The 13876-nt window shown below is 40.1% G+C and overlaps 1 protein-coding gene and 1 pseudogene across 1 annotated transcript; both read right to left on the minus strand.

The window, feature by feature from the left end:
- Nucleotides 1–330: 330 nt before the first annotated feature.
- Nucleotides 331–1179, minus strand: LOC118241303 (chemerin-like receptor 1; annotated as a pseudogene).
- Nucleotides 1180–6238: 5059 nt separating this feature from the next.
- Nucleotides 6239–8088, minus strand: LOC113568972 (chemerin-like receptor 1). The gene has a single exon (XM_026997107.3). It carries the CDS (start codon nucleotides 8086–8088, stop codon nucleotides 7069–7071), a length of 1020 nt encoding a protein of 339 aa, XP_026852908.2. The 3' UTR covers nucleotides 6239–7068.
- Between the last annotated feature and the right edge of the window lie 5788 nt (nucleotides 8089–13876).

Below are 13876 nucleotides of genomic sequence, written 5' to 3' on the forward strand. Positions count from 1 at the left end.
TGCCACTTGGATGATGCAAGACATTTCGTCTTTTGATGCATATCTTCTTAACATGCTCATAACTGTGAAGGCACCAGTCAACATACAGTATTGTGACTTTGGAGATGTTAAAGAATTGGCACAAAAACATGAGCAGTGCAAATCTTTTATTCTCCCTGAACTGACTGTGCTTTTTTCAGTAAAAAATGTTTTCCAAATAAACATGGACTACCCTAAAACAAAGACTACTCTTGATCATACATTACTCAATAGTATGACTGAGGTTGTAAGAGACAATACTACATAAACATATAAAACCTTTCCAAATTTTTTTTCTTTTTGGCTAATTGTTTAATAATCTTCATGACAGACAAAAAACCCCACACATGACACCTCAAACATTAGTTGAAAGTCTGCCTTCCCTGAGTTGGTGATAGATGTTCCTCGGACTGTGCTCCTTCCTTCCTCCTCAATTGCACTCTTTATATTCAACAGAATTGCATAAAACGTCCTCTTAAAATCCTTCCTCATGAAAGCATAAATAAACGGGTTCATAAAACTGTTTGCAGTGGCTAGAATCTGAGCTATTGTTTGTCCAGTGAGAACAAGACTGTGAGATTTAGTGTCAAGTTCCATGAAAATGTCATGATCCTAAACTGTTTTTTGATATTTGCCATCTGGTTGGTCTTCAGCTTGCGGATAATGACAGCATAACAGGTGACGATGACCAGGAATGGGATCACAAATCCAAAAATGAATCAGCACACTACAATGGCAATATGGTCTTGATTTTTAACATCTGTGTATCTGTAGTAACATTTTAATTGAGGTCATGTGATCTTCCTTGCTGTTCCAGTAAATGGCTGATGGTGTGCTACGCAGTGCTGAGACAATCCAAGCCAGCATTGCTATCACAGAGGCCTTTTTTACAGTGCGCTGGTTCTGCGCCCACACAGGAAACATACCGACCACACGACAGTACATGGTGATGATGATGAAGAGAAATCTCCTGTTAAACATGTTAATGAACATGATGAAGGACTGGAGCTTCCACAAGAACAACCCAAATACCACACTGGCTGTTGCAAATATCACACACACTGCATACCTGCATGATGCTGAAGGCATTTTTGGGTTTGTGGTAGTGCCATCATAGAAATCACTGTACTTGTTATCTTGTGCTGTTGCAGTGGGGCTCATGGTGCCTCTTGGTTCTGTTCAGCAAATAGAAAGCAGAAAAATGTTGTTCTGCTGACTTACAGCAAAAATGTCTGGCAGTGACTTCCTTCACTTCCCTCTAGATGAGGTTTGATAATGACCTATAAAATGTACAAAAATGCAAGATAACAAAAATCATTAAAATTGAGGATTAATCCTAAATTAAATATTTGTGATGATGCTGAATAGTGAATGTTTGTAGTGACACCTGTGTGTCCAGCATTTAGATATTTAAAGGCATCTTAAACTTGTCTTAAAATGGGCAGGGATCTGTGATAAAAAGGCTTTTTGGTTTGTATATTTATTTATTTTTATGAAACAGCATTATTTGAGTGTCTCGCTCGGGCCGGTAGCCAGCCAGGACTCTCACACAAATCACACCAGTCTCAGCTTCCTTCCACTTCCTCACTCACAGGCACCAGTTTATTGGTTCTTAAACACACCTGCTTTTCATTGGCTCCCACTTATTTAATCCCCACAGACGTCTGAGTCCAGTGCTTCCCACTGATGGTCCCTACAAGCCACATAGAGACTGCTCAAATCAGCTGTACTTCTAAAGTGAATTTTCTTTTATTCTGTTAAAAACTGCATGTAGTTAAAATTATTTTGTTGTTACAAACAAGCCTAAAACAGTACTAGCGAAACATCTAGTTCTACATTCTGCTGTAAAACAAATATAAAATAAATAATTCAAAATATTTGTTTCTCTTCTACTGTCTAGGTATTCAGTTCAGTCAGTATGTAAGTATTTAATGAGTTTGTGTATATAATGTGTTTGTTTAGACAGGGCATCTTCCCTTCACTTTGACTAGTCAGGATATGCTTTGACAGGGTGAGTTTCAACCCAGTTAAGGGGACAGAACCAGAGATGGAAGACTCTTTCTTTTTTCTTCTGTCCGTATCTAATTTTCAGTGCCTCCTCATCTTTATCTCAATTTTCTCCATATTATCTCCTTACTAGGTGTTACATGCAGTGTTCACACAGTTTGCTATACTGTCTTACAGCAACCCAATAATTGTTAACAGCCATCTTCTGTTTGTGGTACTCCGACAGTATTTCATAATAGTATTTAATTCATGTCCTACTTAAAGACAATGTCTTTACATTTTGGAATGTTTTGGTACTTTTTAGAACACATGTAAAACTGAGAATATCTGAACCAAATGAACGGAATCAAATTCATGTGAAGAAATAAAATGAGTGGGAAGTACATAGTACCTTCATACTACAACACCTCGACAGCCCTGGAACCTACGCTAGAGTTCTGTTTGTGGACTTCAGCTCGGTGTTCAACACTGTAGTGCCTGAGTTGCTGCAGGTTAAACTATCCAAGCTGTTGGTGCCAGATTCCATCTGCAGGTGGATCGTGGATTTCCTGACTGACAGGAAACAGCAGGTGCGACTAGGGAAGCACACATCAGATCCTCGGACCCTAAGCACAGGAGCACCACAAGGTTGTATGCTTTCACCTCTCATTTTTAGTCTGTATACCAATGACTGTGTTTCCAATGAACCAGCTGTGAAAATCTTGAAGTTTGCAGATAACACCACCATGGTCAGTCTTATAAACAATGGAGATGAGTCTGCATTCAGAAAGGAAGTGGTTTTGTGGTGCCGCAGCAACCATTTGCTGCTGAACACAGAAAAGACGGTGGAGATGGTGATCGACTTTAGACATCACCCCCCCATCCTACCTGTCCTCATCATTAATGTCTCTGTGGTTTCCACTGTGGAGTCCCTCAAATTCCTGGGCACTACCATATCCAGGGATCTGAAGTGGGAGGAGAACATAATCTCCATCACTAAGAAAGCACAGCAAAGAATGTACTTTCTAAGACAGTTAAAGAAATTCAACTTGCCTCAGAGTCTGATGATCCAGTTCTACATAGCGATCATCGAGTCTGTCCTTAAAACATCTATAACCATCTGGTTTGGTTTGTCCACCTCACAGGAACGAGCCAATCTCCAGTACATAATCAGGAAGGCAGAGAAGATCATCGGATGTAGCCTGCCACCACTCCAGGACATTTATACCAGCAGGTTGATGAAACGTGCCAGCAAAATAATTGCTGACTCTTCTCAGCCTGGACATCAACTTTTCCAGCCACTGCCCTCTGGTAGAAGACTCAGGGCTATCAGAGCCAGCACTACTAGACATGCTAACAGCTTTTTCCCAAGAGCTGTAGCACTCTTCAACGACAGTGGACATTTTGCACTTTAAAACTGAACTTACAAACTAATCTCCTCCTGTGGTATGCTTATTTTGCACAACTGCACAATATGTTAGTATTCAATGTTCATACTACTCTATTATTTTTCTGATATATATGTTAATATACATATCTCACATGTATAGATATCCTTAGTTCTTGTAACTCTAAGTTTTATTTTTATTGCTTACCTATTCCTTATTCTATATTCTGCTTTATTTAATATTTTGTCTTTCTTTCTGTTATAGTTAAATAGTGTTGTGGTATATGTGCTGTCCAGTTGGTTTTAGTAGGTTACATCATACATGTGTGCACTCACCAATACAAATTCCTTGTATGTGTATGCACATACTTGGCCAAATACAGTGCTTCTGATTCTGATTCTGATGGTATTAAACTGTGCAGGCATAACATTGGTTGGGAGTTCCTGTGTAATACAAAAGGAGTATCTCACATATGCAAAAGATATGCAAAATACACATGAAATATACAATATGCAATTTCTTAAATATAAATTTCTTAAATGCAACTGTCTGTTTGACACTTTGATGTAGAATTCGTGGTTTTAATGTCTGCAATGGAAAACCTTTTCGTGTTAGTAAAGCTTCATATCATTGAGTTCCTTGCTGAGCTGAATATAGTTTTGGACTGAAAGAAGGTGTTGCAAACCACATAGTCACACTCCCCCTCCACCTACCACTGTCTGCTGCAGTGCCTCCACTGTTCTGTTGGGTAATTGGCACTAGAGGAGTCACACAGTGCTAGAGCTAAAAGAGAGAGATAAAAATGATTCACAGCTTATCAGTTAGATCAACTAACGCCTCCAGCCACCACCATACTCCCCTTAACAACACACACACACACACACACACACACACACACACACACACACACACACACACACAGACACACACACACACACACACAAAGCTATATATGATGCATTTGCAGAAGGTTCTTATTGTAAATCTAATGCATGCTACACAAAATCCAGCAATGAATGTCTTCAGACAACAAAAGTAAAACAATAATATTTATTATGTAACAAGACCATTACAGTTCATTAATCAAGTTTCAAGTTTCAAGTTTCAAGTTCGGTTTATTCGTCACATACATAGTCATACACAGTATAACTCGCACTGAAATGTTGGAGAGTGCTCTGTCCAAACTGCGGAAAAGAAAACAGGGGTGCATAGAGAAATATAGATATTCTCTATATGTGAAATATATATATGCAAGATAAATATATATATTCTATGTATGTACAAAATATATTAACAATGTATGTACATTATATGTATATTATGATTATATACACAATGTACAATGTATATGGTTGTGTATATATGTACACAATCTACAGAATGTACAGATCCATTTCGTATAATAACATATCTACAGTTGTTGTGTAACAAGGTAATTGAATATAAATATATATATATATACAGATATACAGTTATGTTACATGGTGGTGGTGGTCCCCACAGTTAATAAGTTTCCCTGATTCAGGGCCCAAATGGCCTGTGGGAAGAAGCTCCTCTTCAGTCTCTCTCTATTGGTCTTCAGGGAGCGAAAGCACTTCCCTGACCTCAACAGAGAGAAGAGCCTATTGTTCGGATGGGTGGGATCCTTCACAATCCTCCTGGCCTTGGTCTGGCACCGCTTATAAAAGATGGTCTGCAGATCAGGAAGTTCCGTATGAGTGATGCGCTCTGCTGAACGCAACACCCTTTGGAGTGCTTGCCTGTCTTGCTTGGTGCCAGTCTCCCAAACCAGACTGTGATGTTCCCCGTGAGGATGCTCTGGATAGTGCAGGTGTAGAAGTTCCGCAGTACCTTGGAGGGCAGTCTGAAGTCTCTTAGGCGTCTGAGGTGGTAAAGACGCTGATGAGCGATTTCTCCTTTGTAACATATGAAGGATTCGGCCCTTTGTCTCACAGGAAGCTGCCCAGGTACTTGTGCAGTCTCCTGTAATCTCAAAGGTAGACCCATCTTTGTGGATTAGTTCAATGACCACTGACCCTGCTCCTATGTTGACTGACTAAAACTCTAGGACTTATCGTAGGGTATTGTATATTGCACTGATGTTGATGGTTCCTATGTTGTCTAACACTAGTACTTATTGTTTATTGCACTGATTGTTGTCTGAGAAAGCTTATGTATTTTGCACTTCTAGGCATCAGCATTAATCCCTGTATTTCAACAGTGTTTTAGCTCAAAGGTATCTTGGACTCTAACCTACTGTACTGGCTAGGATGCATTCTATGAGTAACAAAGCAATTTTGAAAGTCACTCTGGATAAGAGCATCTACTAAATGCAATGTAACATGTCTAAATTGTTCCAATTCAAGCACAAACTTTCCGCCAGTTATAACTACACCAGTGTTACACAGGCCAGAGATTTTTATTTTTATTTTTTTAAACACTACTTGAACTTTGCTTGTACAATAAGTTGTTGTTGTTGTTGTTGTTGTTGTTGTTGTTGTTGTTGTTGTTGTTCAAAGTGTGTGAGTGAAGTGATTATACAATCTTTTATGCCGGTCAACCTTGTTCCAACATTACTGGACATTTTATATGGAAATCTGACAGTTAACACACAGAAGACTGCATGTCAAAACGTATTCCAAATAACTAACCTTCTAACATCTTTAATATCATAAATGACAATATGTAATGACATCCTGTTTTTTATCTTCCTTTTAAAAAAAACAATACTGGTATAGCAGTTTTGTGGGTTATTTATTTTTTTATTTTTCCATTTTGTTTCCTTTATTTAGCTATAACTTGTGCCTGCCCCCCCCTCCTTCCCCGCCTTGTTCTCCGTCCTTCAATAACTGTCTATTCTCTGAATCAAGTTTCTTTGTGCCTTTGCACTTTCTTGCCTATGAGCACGTGTAACCTCCTGTGCTTGTTGCTTCCGGATATCAGTTTAGTAGATGCAGGAGGCTGCTGTGCCCTGAGCTCCCGATGTTTATCAGTAAAATTGTCCTTCAGTGGCATCAGACCACTAAGTTGATCTTCATTTCTTGAATGCTTTTGGATCACTTGGAGAACTACATGGTTCTTTGAAAACATGTCAAATTGTTCACAAACTGCCTGACTGACCAAGGCAAAGAGACACTTTCCTCATTTGCTCATGTGGTTCATTTGGCCTTTTAGCAAAGAAGTAAAGGAAGTGTGTGGTTTTCAGTGGCAAAATATGAGTCATGCTTCAACAGCAAATTTAAGAGACAGCAGAGATAAAAAAAAAAAAAGTGCAAGTAAAAATGTGGGCTTGATTGTAAAAATATTATTTAGGTGTCTTGCATCTCCCAAGTGAGTTGCAACACATTTCTTATTTTGATGCATATCTTCTGAACATGTTCATAACCGTGTCAACCAGTCAACATACAGTATTGTGACTGTGGAGATGTTAAAGAATTGCCAGAAAAACATGAGCAGTGCAAATCTTTTATGTGCCTGGAACTAACTGCTTTTTTTTTCAGTAAAAAATGTTTTACAAATAAATATGGACTACCCTAAAACAGAGTACTCGAACAAAGACTAGCAATAATATGAATGAGGCTGTAAGAGACAATACTACATAAACATATAAAACATTCTACTTTTTTTTTTGCCTAATTGTTTGATATCTTCATGACAGACAAAAGCACATGACGCCTTAAACAGTAGTTGAACGTAGGCCTTCCGCTGCGTTGGTCATAGACGTCCCTCGGACTGTGCTCCGTCCCTCCTCCTCGATTACACTCTCAATCTTTGATAGAATTGCATAAAACTTCCTGTTAAAATCCTTCCCCATGAAAGCATAAAGAAACGGGTTCATAAAGCTGTTTGCAGTGGCAAGAGTGCCAGCAATTACTTGTCCAATGGAAGTAATACTTTTATATTTAGTGTCAAGTTCCATGAAAGCAACAGTGTGAAAAGGAAACCAGCAGATAAAAAAGCAAACAATCAGCACTGTCATGATCCTAAATGGCTTTTTGGACTTTGCAATCTGGTTGGTCTTCAGCTTGTGGATGATCACAATATAACAGGTGAGGATGACCAGGAACGGGATCACAAATCCAAAAATGAATCGACACACTATGGTGGAAATATGGACTTCATCCTCCATGTAATTGTTGAAACATTTTTTGATTGGCTGGATATAATCTTCCTGGACATCTCGATAAATGGCTGATGGTATGCTAAGCAGTGCTGAGACAATCCAAGCCAGCATGACTATCACAGAGGCCTTTTTTACAGTACGCTGGTTCTGCGCCCACACGGGAAACCTAACAACCACACAGCGGTCCACGCTGATGATGAAGAGGAGGAAGATGCTGCTGAACATGTTAACGAACATAATGAAGGACTGGAGCTTGCACAAGAAGAGCCCAAAGACCCAGTCGCCTTTTACCAAGTAGACGACATAAAATGGTAGGAAGGCACAGGACAGGAAGTCAGACATGGCCAGGCTGAGGTACCAGGTTGTGTTGACTGACTTCTTCATCCTAAATCCAGCGATCCAAATCACCAGACCATTTCCAGTGACACCCAGCACAAAGATGATCACATTGGCTGTTGCTAAGATCACACACATCGTATCTCTGCATGATGGTGAAGACAATGTTGGGGTATCTGTTGTGTTGGGGTAGTCATAGTAATAATATTCATTTTGTGTCACTTCGATAGAATTCATGATGTCTCTTGATTCTGTACAGCAAACAGAAACAGAAAATGTAGTTATTCTGATTTACAACAAAAACCTCTTTTAATTACTTCATTTCCTAGATGAGTTTTGATAATGAGCTGTAAACTGTAAAGATTAAGATAACAAAAAGAGCAAGACCTCTGTGAGGATTAATCCTAAATTAAATAGGAGTAATGCTGCTCCTGAATAGTGAATGTTTATAGTGGCACGTGTGTCCATCATTCAGTATCTTAAACTTGTGTTTAAAAACTCCAGGTAGTTCTTGCACTGAATTTTTGTGCTGTTAAAATAAAGCCTAAGAATAGGATTAGTCAAAATGATAGTTTTTAGAAGGACTCACTTTTCTATAAGGATAAAACTAATATAAAATAAAAAATTATAAAAATTATAACTCTTCTACTGCTTAGATATTCTATTCAGTTGATATGTAGATAAGTAAATGAGCTCTCAGACTTTATATGTTTCATATACACAGGATAACAATCATTTTTTCATTAAATTAATGAAAGGCTCAAAAGTGAGGTTTGGTGTCCCAGCCTCACTCCCTTCCAAGCTCACTTTAAACCAGCTGCACCTCTTTAAGCACTATGCCACTAACAAACACAACCCGTAAGATCCATGATGGCCTTCCCAGCAACTAAGTCCATACTCAGCCCCACTGCCATCATTAATGCATGCTCAGTGCCATGCTCAGACCCATCCTGGCCTCCACAATGACTAGAGCCAGCACCGTTAATACCTGCTCCATGCCACCAGTTCCATCTGGATCTACCACTTTACACAATGACATGACAACCTCAGCCGCTCCAACTTTAGGGTGCATTACCCCAATCCAGACTGAGCTCTCCTCCTCCACAACTACTGACTAGCCCTTTCAGCTACTTATGATAACTCCTTTACAGTTTCTATAAATTTATGGCTTCAAAGGCTGAACTGTACAAGCAGTGGCAGACATCTACACATCCTTTGACACCTGTCTCTACTGGTCTTATAAGCACCTGCAAACATGCATTCGCTCACCTCAGCCACCAAGTCTGTGTACTTCAGCATTTTCCTTTTCAAAACCTTCATCCACTGCATCTTCAAATGGAACTGAATAAAAAACTATCCATTTACTTTCAGAATACAACACCATGTCTGGCCTCAGCGTACTTAACACAGAACACTGTGGGACCTGTACTTTTTTACATACATCTACAAATAATTTCCAGATTGCTTGTGTACGCTTCAACACATCATCCCTCTCAGACAAACTTATTCCCTTTATTACTTATACCACTTGGCAACATGATCAAGTCTGGGCACTTACTATCAAATAAATACTCCTATACACTACGCAGTTGATTGTGTCTCCATGTATAGGAACCCTGTGACAAGCTAACCTTACACACTGTTAAAATATGCTTCAGTGTGCCAACTTGCACATCATTTACACTTAATGTCTTTGCCTCCCCACTGTCCCAGGTTTTGGAGAGTTGGGAGGATGTTGTAAGTTGCTCCAAGCAAAAAGTTGATGCAACTCGCATCCACATCCCACAGCTCTTGCCAGGTGATTTTCCTTTTCTCCACTTTCCCAGTGAAGCCATTGGCATTGCCTTCCTTGCGATGCTGCTGCTGTGTGCCTTGCATCCAATTTCTGCTCACAAATAAAACTAGCCATCATTTGCCTTCTTGCTTTCCTTGCTTTCCAGGTATCTTCTGACCTAAGGCCTGATTTTCCACATAGCACTCGTCCAATGACATCACTTAACACATTTAAATTCCTCAACTAAGCTTGTCAGAGGTAGCTCCAGCACTTTTCTTCCATATCATGCCACAATACATAAACAACGTGGCACACTTCCTTATAGAATAATTTGGAGTCCTCTCCAGCCTCCCCTTCACTTTCATTATGTCTGGATATGCTTTGACAGAGTGCATTTCAGCTCAGTTAATGTGACCGAACCAGACATTCAAGACTGACACTTTCTCGTTTTTTCATCTTTGCTTCTAAAAAAGCAGTAAACTTCTAGGCTAGTATTTCAATATTTAATTCATGTCCTACCTAAAGACAAGATCGGTACATTTTGAAATGGTTTGATACTCACAAGACGCATGTAAAACTGAAAATATCTGAATTAAACAAATGGAATCTTCATCTGTGAAGGAATAAAACAAGTAGGAGGTACTTAGTATTAAACTGTGCAGGCATAACATTGGTTGGGTAGTCCAATGAGAGTAATGGCATCTCACAAAGATATGCACAATATTCAATAAACATACAATAATTTAATTTCTTTTCTGTATCCTGTATATTCTAGAAGGTGACCGAAGCCTGTATGCACAGATCTGAACTATGACTGGCTTACCTTTTGATGTCTATTTATCCCTTCAATGTAGAATCTGAGGTTTTAATGTCTTTAATTTAAAAAGCCTTTCCTGTCAATAAAATGCCATGTCAGTGAGTTTCTTGCTGACCTGAACGCTACTTTTAGAATACAAGAGGATGGTGCAACCTACCACTGACTGCTGCAACGGCTCTACTTTTCTGTTGGGTAACACACAGTACCAGATTAATCCCTGTGGAGGCTGCTAGGCAGTCGAAATTCCAAGATAATCCAGCACTGGTAACAGGCACCAGAGGAGTTACAAAGTAGTAAAGCAGCAGAGAGGAAAAAAAATAATTTCACAATTTATCACTTAGGTCAGCTAACGTTTCCGACTACCATCCCCACCTTAAACACGCACACACAGAGCGAGAGTGAGAGAATGTGTGAAGCCAAGTGATGCATATGCAGAAGGTTCCTAATCTGAAACTAATGCAATTCACATGAACAACGTCTTCAGACAACACAAGTAAAACAGATTAGTTCATAATATTGTTTATTATGTAATGAGACAATTACATTTAATTAAAGACTAAGCACAACCTATGGACCTTCCTGAAGATTACATATTATCTTAGCTACTGTAAAAATGTATATGTGAATTAAAATTAAAATACCAATGTTCATTTCTTTAAAAATGATGGCTTCAGGTACATTGACAGAAAAACCGATGTTGCTCTGAATATTGCAGAAAGTTGCAGAGTGACGTCAGTCTTGGACATTGCCGCTATCAAACATCATTATGACTGACTTAGACTGTACATTTTCCAGTGCTGGTTCTTCAGATTCCGAATATATTTAATTTGATGAAGATGAATTTGTTGCATCTTCCTCCTCATCATCATCAGTGTGGACTGCTGCGTGGTCGTTATGTTTCCTGTGTGGGCACAGAACCAGCACACTATAAAAAAGGCATTTTCAGGTTTGTGGATGCGACATCATAGAAAATCACTGTAATTGATATCTTGTTTTGTTGCAGTAGGGCTCATGGTACCTCTTGGTTCTGTTCAGCAAATAGAAAGCAGAAAAATGTAGTTCTGGTAATTACAGCAAAAAATTCACTTCCCTCTAGATGAGGTTTGATAATGACCCATAAAATGTACAAAAAGCGTAAGTTAATGAAAATAATTACAACTGAGTATTAATCCTAAATTAAATAGTTGTGATGATGAATAGTGAATGTGGGCTTGAACCCAAGTCAGCTAAGTGATGACACCAATAGCCTACTGGGTGAGCAAGCACACTAACAATGGTGGGCCCATGTGCAGAACAGTTAGCTTGGATCAAGTAAAACAAAAGGAAAAACTAACCACCACGCCGATCATAGAAAAAGGGAGAACAAAGGACACCACGGGAAGAATGCCAACCCTGATACACTTGGGAAAATCAAACTAAAACTTCCCAAACAAAAGCAGAAAACGAGGAGGATGTCTAAGGAAAGCCTCGGGAGAGAGACTCGAGAGGGGAAAACTGGAGAGGGGAGGGGACATGTAAAAACACATGTCATGTGTACATGTCATGTGTAGCATGAGGGCTCACAGACCTCAATACCTGAAGTTACCAGCTAGGATCTTGTCTTAAAACTTTAGCAAAGACCCAGCACTGAGTGACTGGTTCACTGGGCTTATATAAGGTCTAGCCCAGCTGTTGGCCTGATTAGTGGTGTGGTGGTGTGGTTGACTCGAGGCCTCCCTCTGCCGTTTGAATGTGTTTTAGGGTATCAGCCAGTGCGTTATCCATGGAATGTGCCCACATCCCACCAGCCGGCCGTGGAGGAATGGTGCCAAGTGAGGAGGAGGAAGCACATCAGAACCAATGGAAAGCAATCGCCAACTATAAAAGGAAAACAGATATGAGACACGGGGAGACTCCATGATACGAGTCGGGACAACAGGTGTTGGTTTCTACGAAAGATGGCCGGGCAGGCCCCTCGGGGAAGTTGGAGGCAAAATATGGAGGCCCATACACCATACTAGAGCGGGTTAATGATGTCACGTATCGTGTGGGTTTACTAAGGGGGCGTCTCAGGCTTTCCACTTGTACGCCCTGAAACCGGTGATGGAGGGTGCCCTTGCAGAGGAGGGTCGCCCCCCCAAGTCCTTCGCCTCCCCCCATCGACATTGAAGGAGGGCCAGTGTACAGGGTACATAAGATGCTGGATTTGCATCAGAGTAGGAAGGGACTTCAGTAGCTAATTGACTGGGAGGGGTATGGTCCAGAAAAACGTAGCTAGGTACCGGCCTTCCAGGCATTGGACCCCGATCTCACTGCCTCCTTCCAGAGAGAGCATCTGGGGAAGCCTGCTCCGCGAAGACTGGGCCGGCCACATGTCAGGAGGCTGGCGAGGTCTTTGGACCACCTTGAAGGAGATAGGGGGATCACTCCACTTCCCAGCCTCACTCCTCATCCCCGGAGTATTGATTATGCGCACCTGTCCCCGCTAATTGTGCGTCTAATTATAACCCACAGGTACACAAAGATAGCGCTGCACATTAACTGAGGAGCCCTCAATTTTGCTGTTGAACGTCGCTGTGCTGCCTTCGACCCAGCGATTATTCTGTGCGTTTTGTTTCTTTAGTGCTTTTGGTTTCTTTATTGTCTATGGATAATAAACCGCACTTCCCCACAACCCCGCCTCTCGCTTCATCTGAGCCACTTGCATCACATTTATTAGACCCAGAGACACCCAAGTCCACACTCTTTAATTACTCAGTGAACCTCAGTGGTATCACAATCACATCTTCCTTAACAATTAAAGATCTTTGAGTTATTATGGATCCTAGTCTCTAGGTCGAAGCTCATATAAATAATATTTCTACGACCGCCTTTCTCCACATTAGGAACATTTCAAATATTAGGAACATGCTTTCCTCATATGATGCATAAAAGCTAGTCCATGCATTTATTATTAAGATTGGACTACTGTAATGCCTTACTATCAGGCTGTACTACTACGTGCCTAAAAAAGCTCCAGCTAGTCCAAAATGCAACAGCCAGAATATTTACTAGAACCAGAATCACATCACTCAAATCTTAGGTACTTTACACTGGCTCCCAATAAAATTTCATATTGATTATAAAGTACTTTTAATTACCTGCAAAGCACTGAATGGTCTTACCTACAGTAGCTTAGAGAATTCTTAGTGCTTTGCAATCTGCTTAGTTCAAAAGGGTCAGGCTCTTTATTAGTAGCAACACTATGGAATAACCATCCTGTAAATATTTGAGACTCAGACACAATCTGAATATTTAAGGCTAGGCTGAAAACCTGAACAGTCAGGTATTTTATTAACTACCATCTTGGGTAAAGGTGTAGATCTGGGGGTCCATGGGCATTGAGAGTTATGGTAAACTGGGATTTTGTGATGCTGTCACTTCACCTCTCTTTTGACACTCTCTTTTGGTTTATA

Source organism: Electrophorus electricus, chromosome 1 (genome assembly GCF_041902795.1).
Source record: "Electrophorus electricus isolate QZ-2024a chromosome 1, ASM4190279v1, whole genome shotgun sequence".
Classification (NCBI taxonomy): Eukaryota; Metazoa; Chordata; class Actinopteri; order Gymnotiformes; family Gymnotidae; genus Electrophorus; species Electrophorus electricus.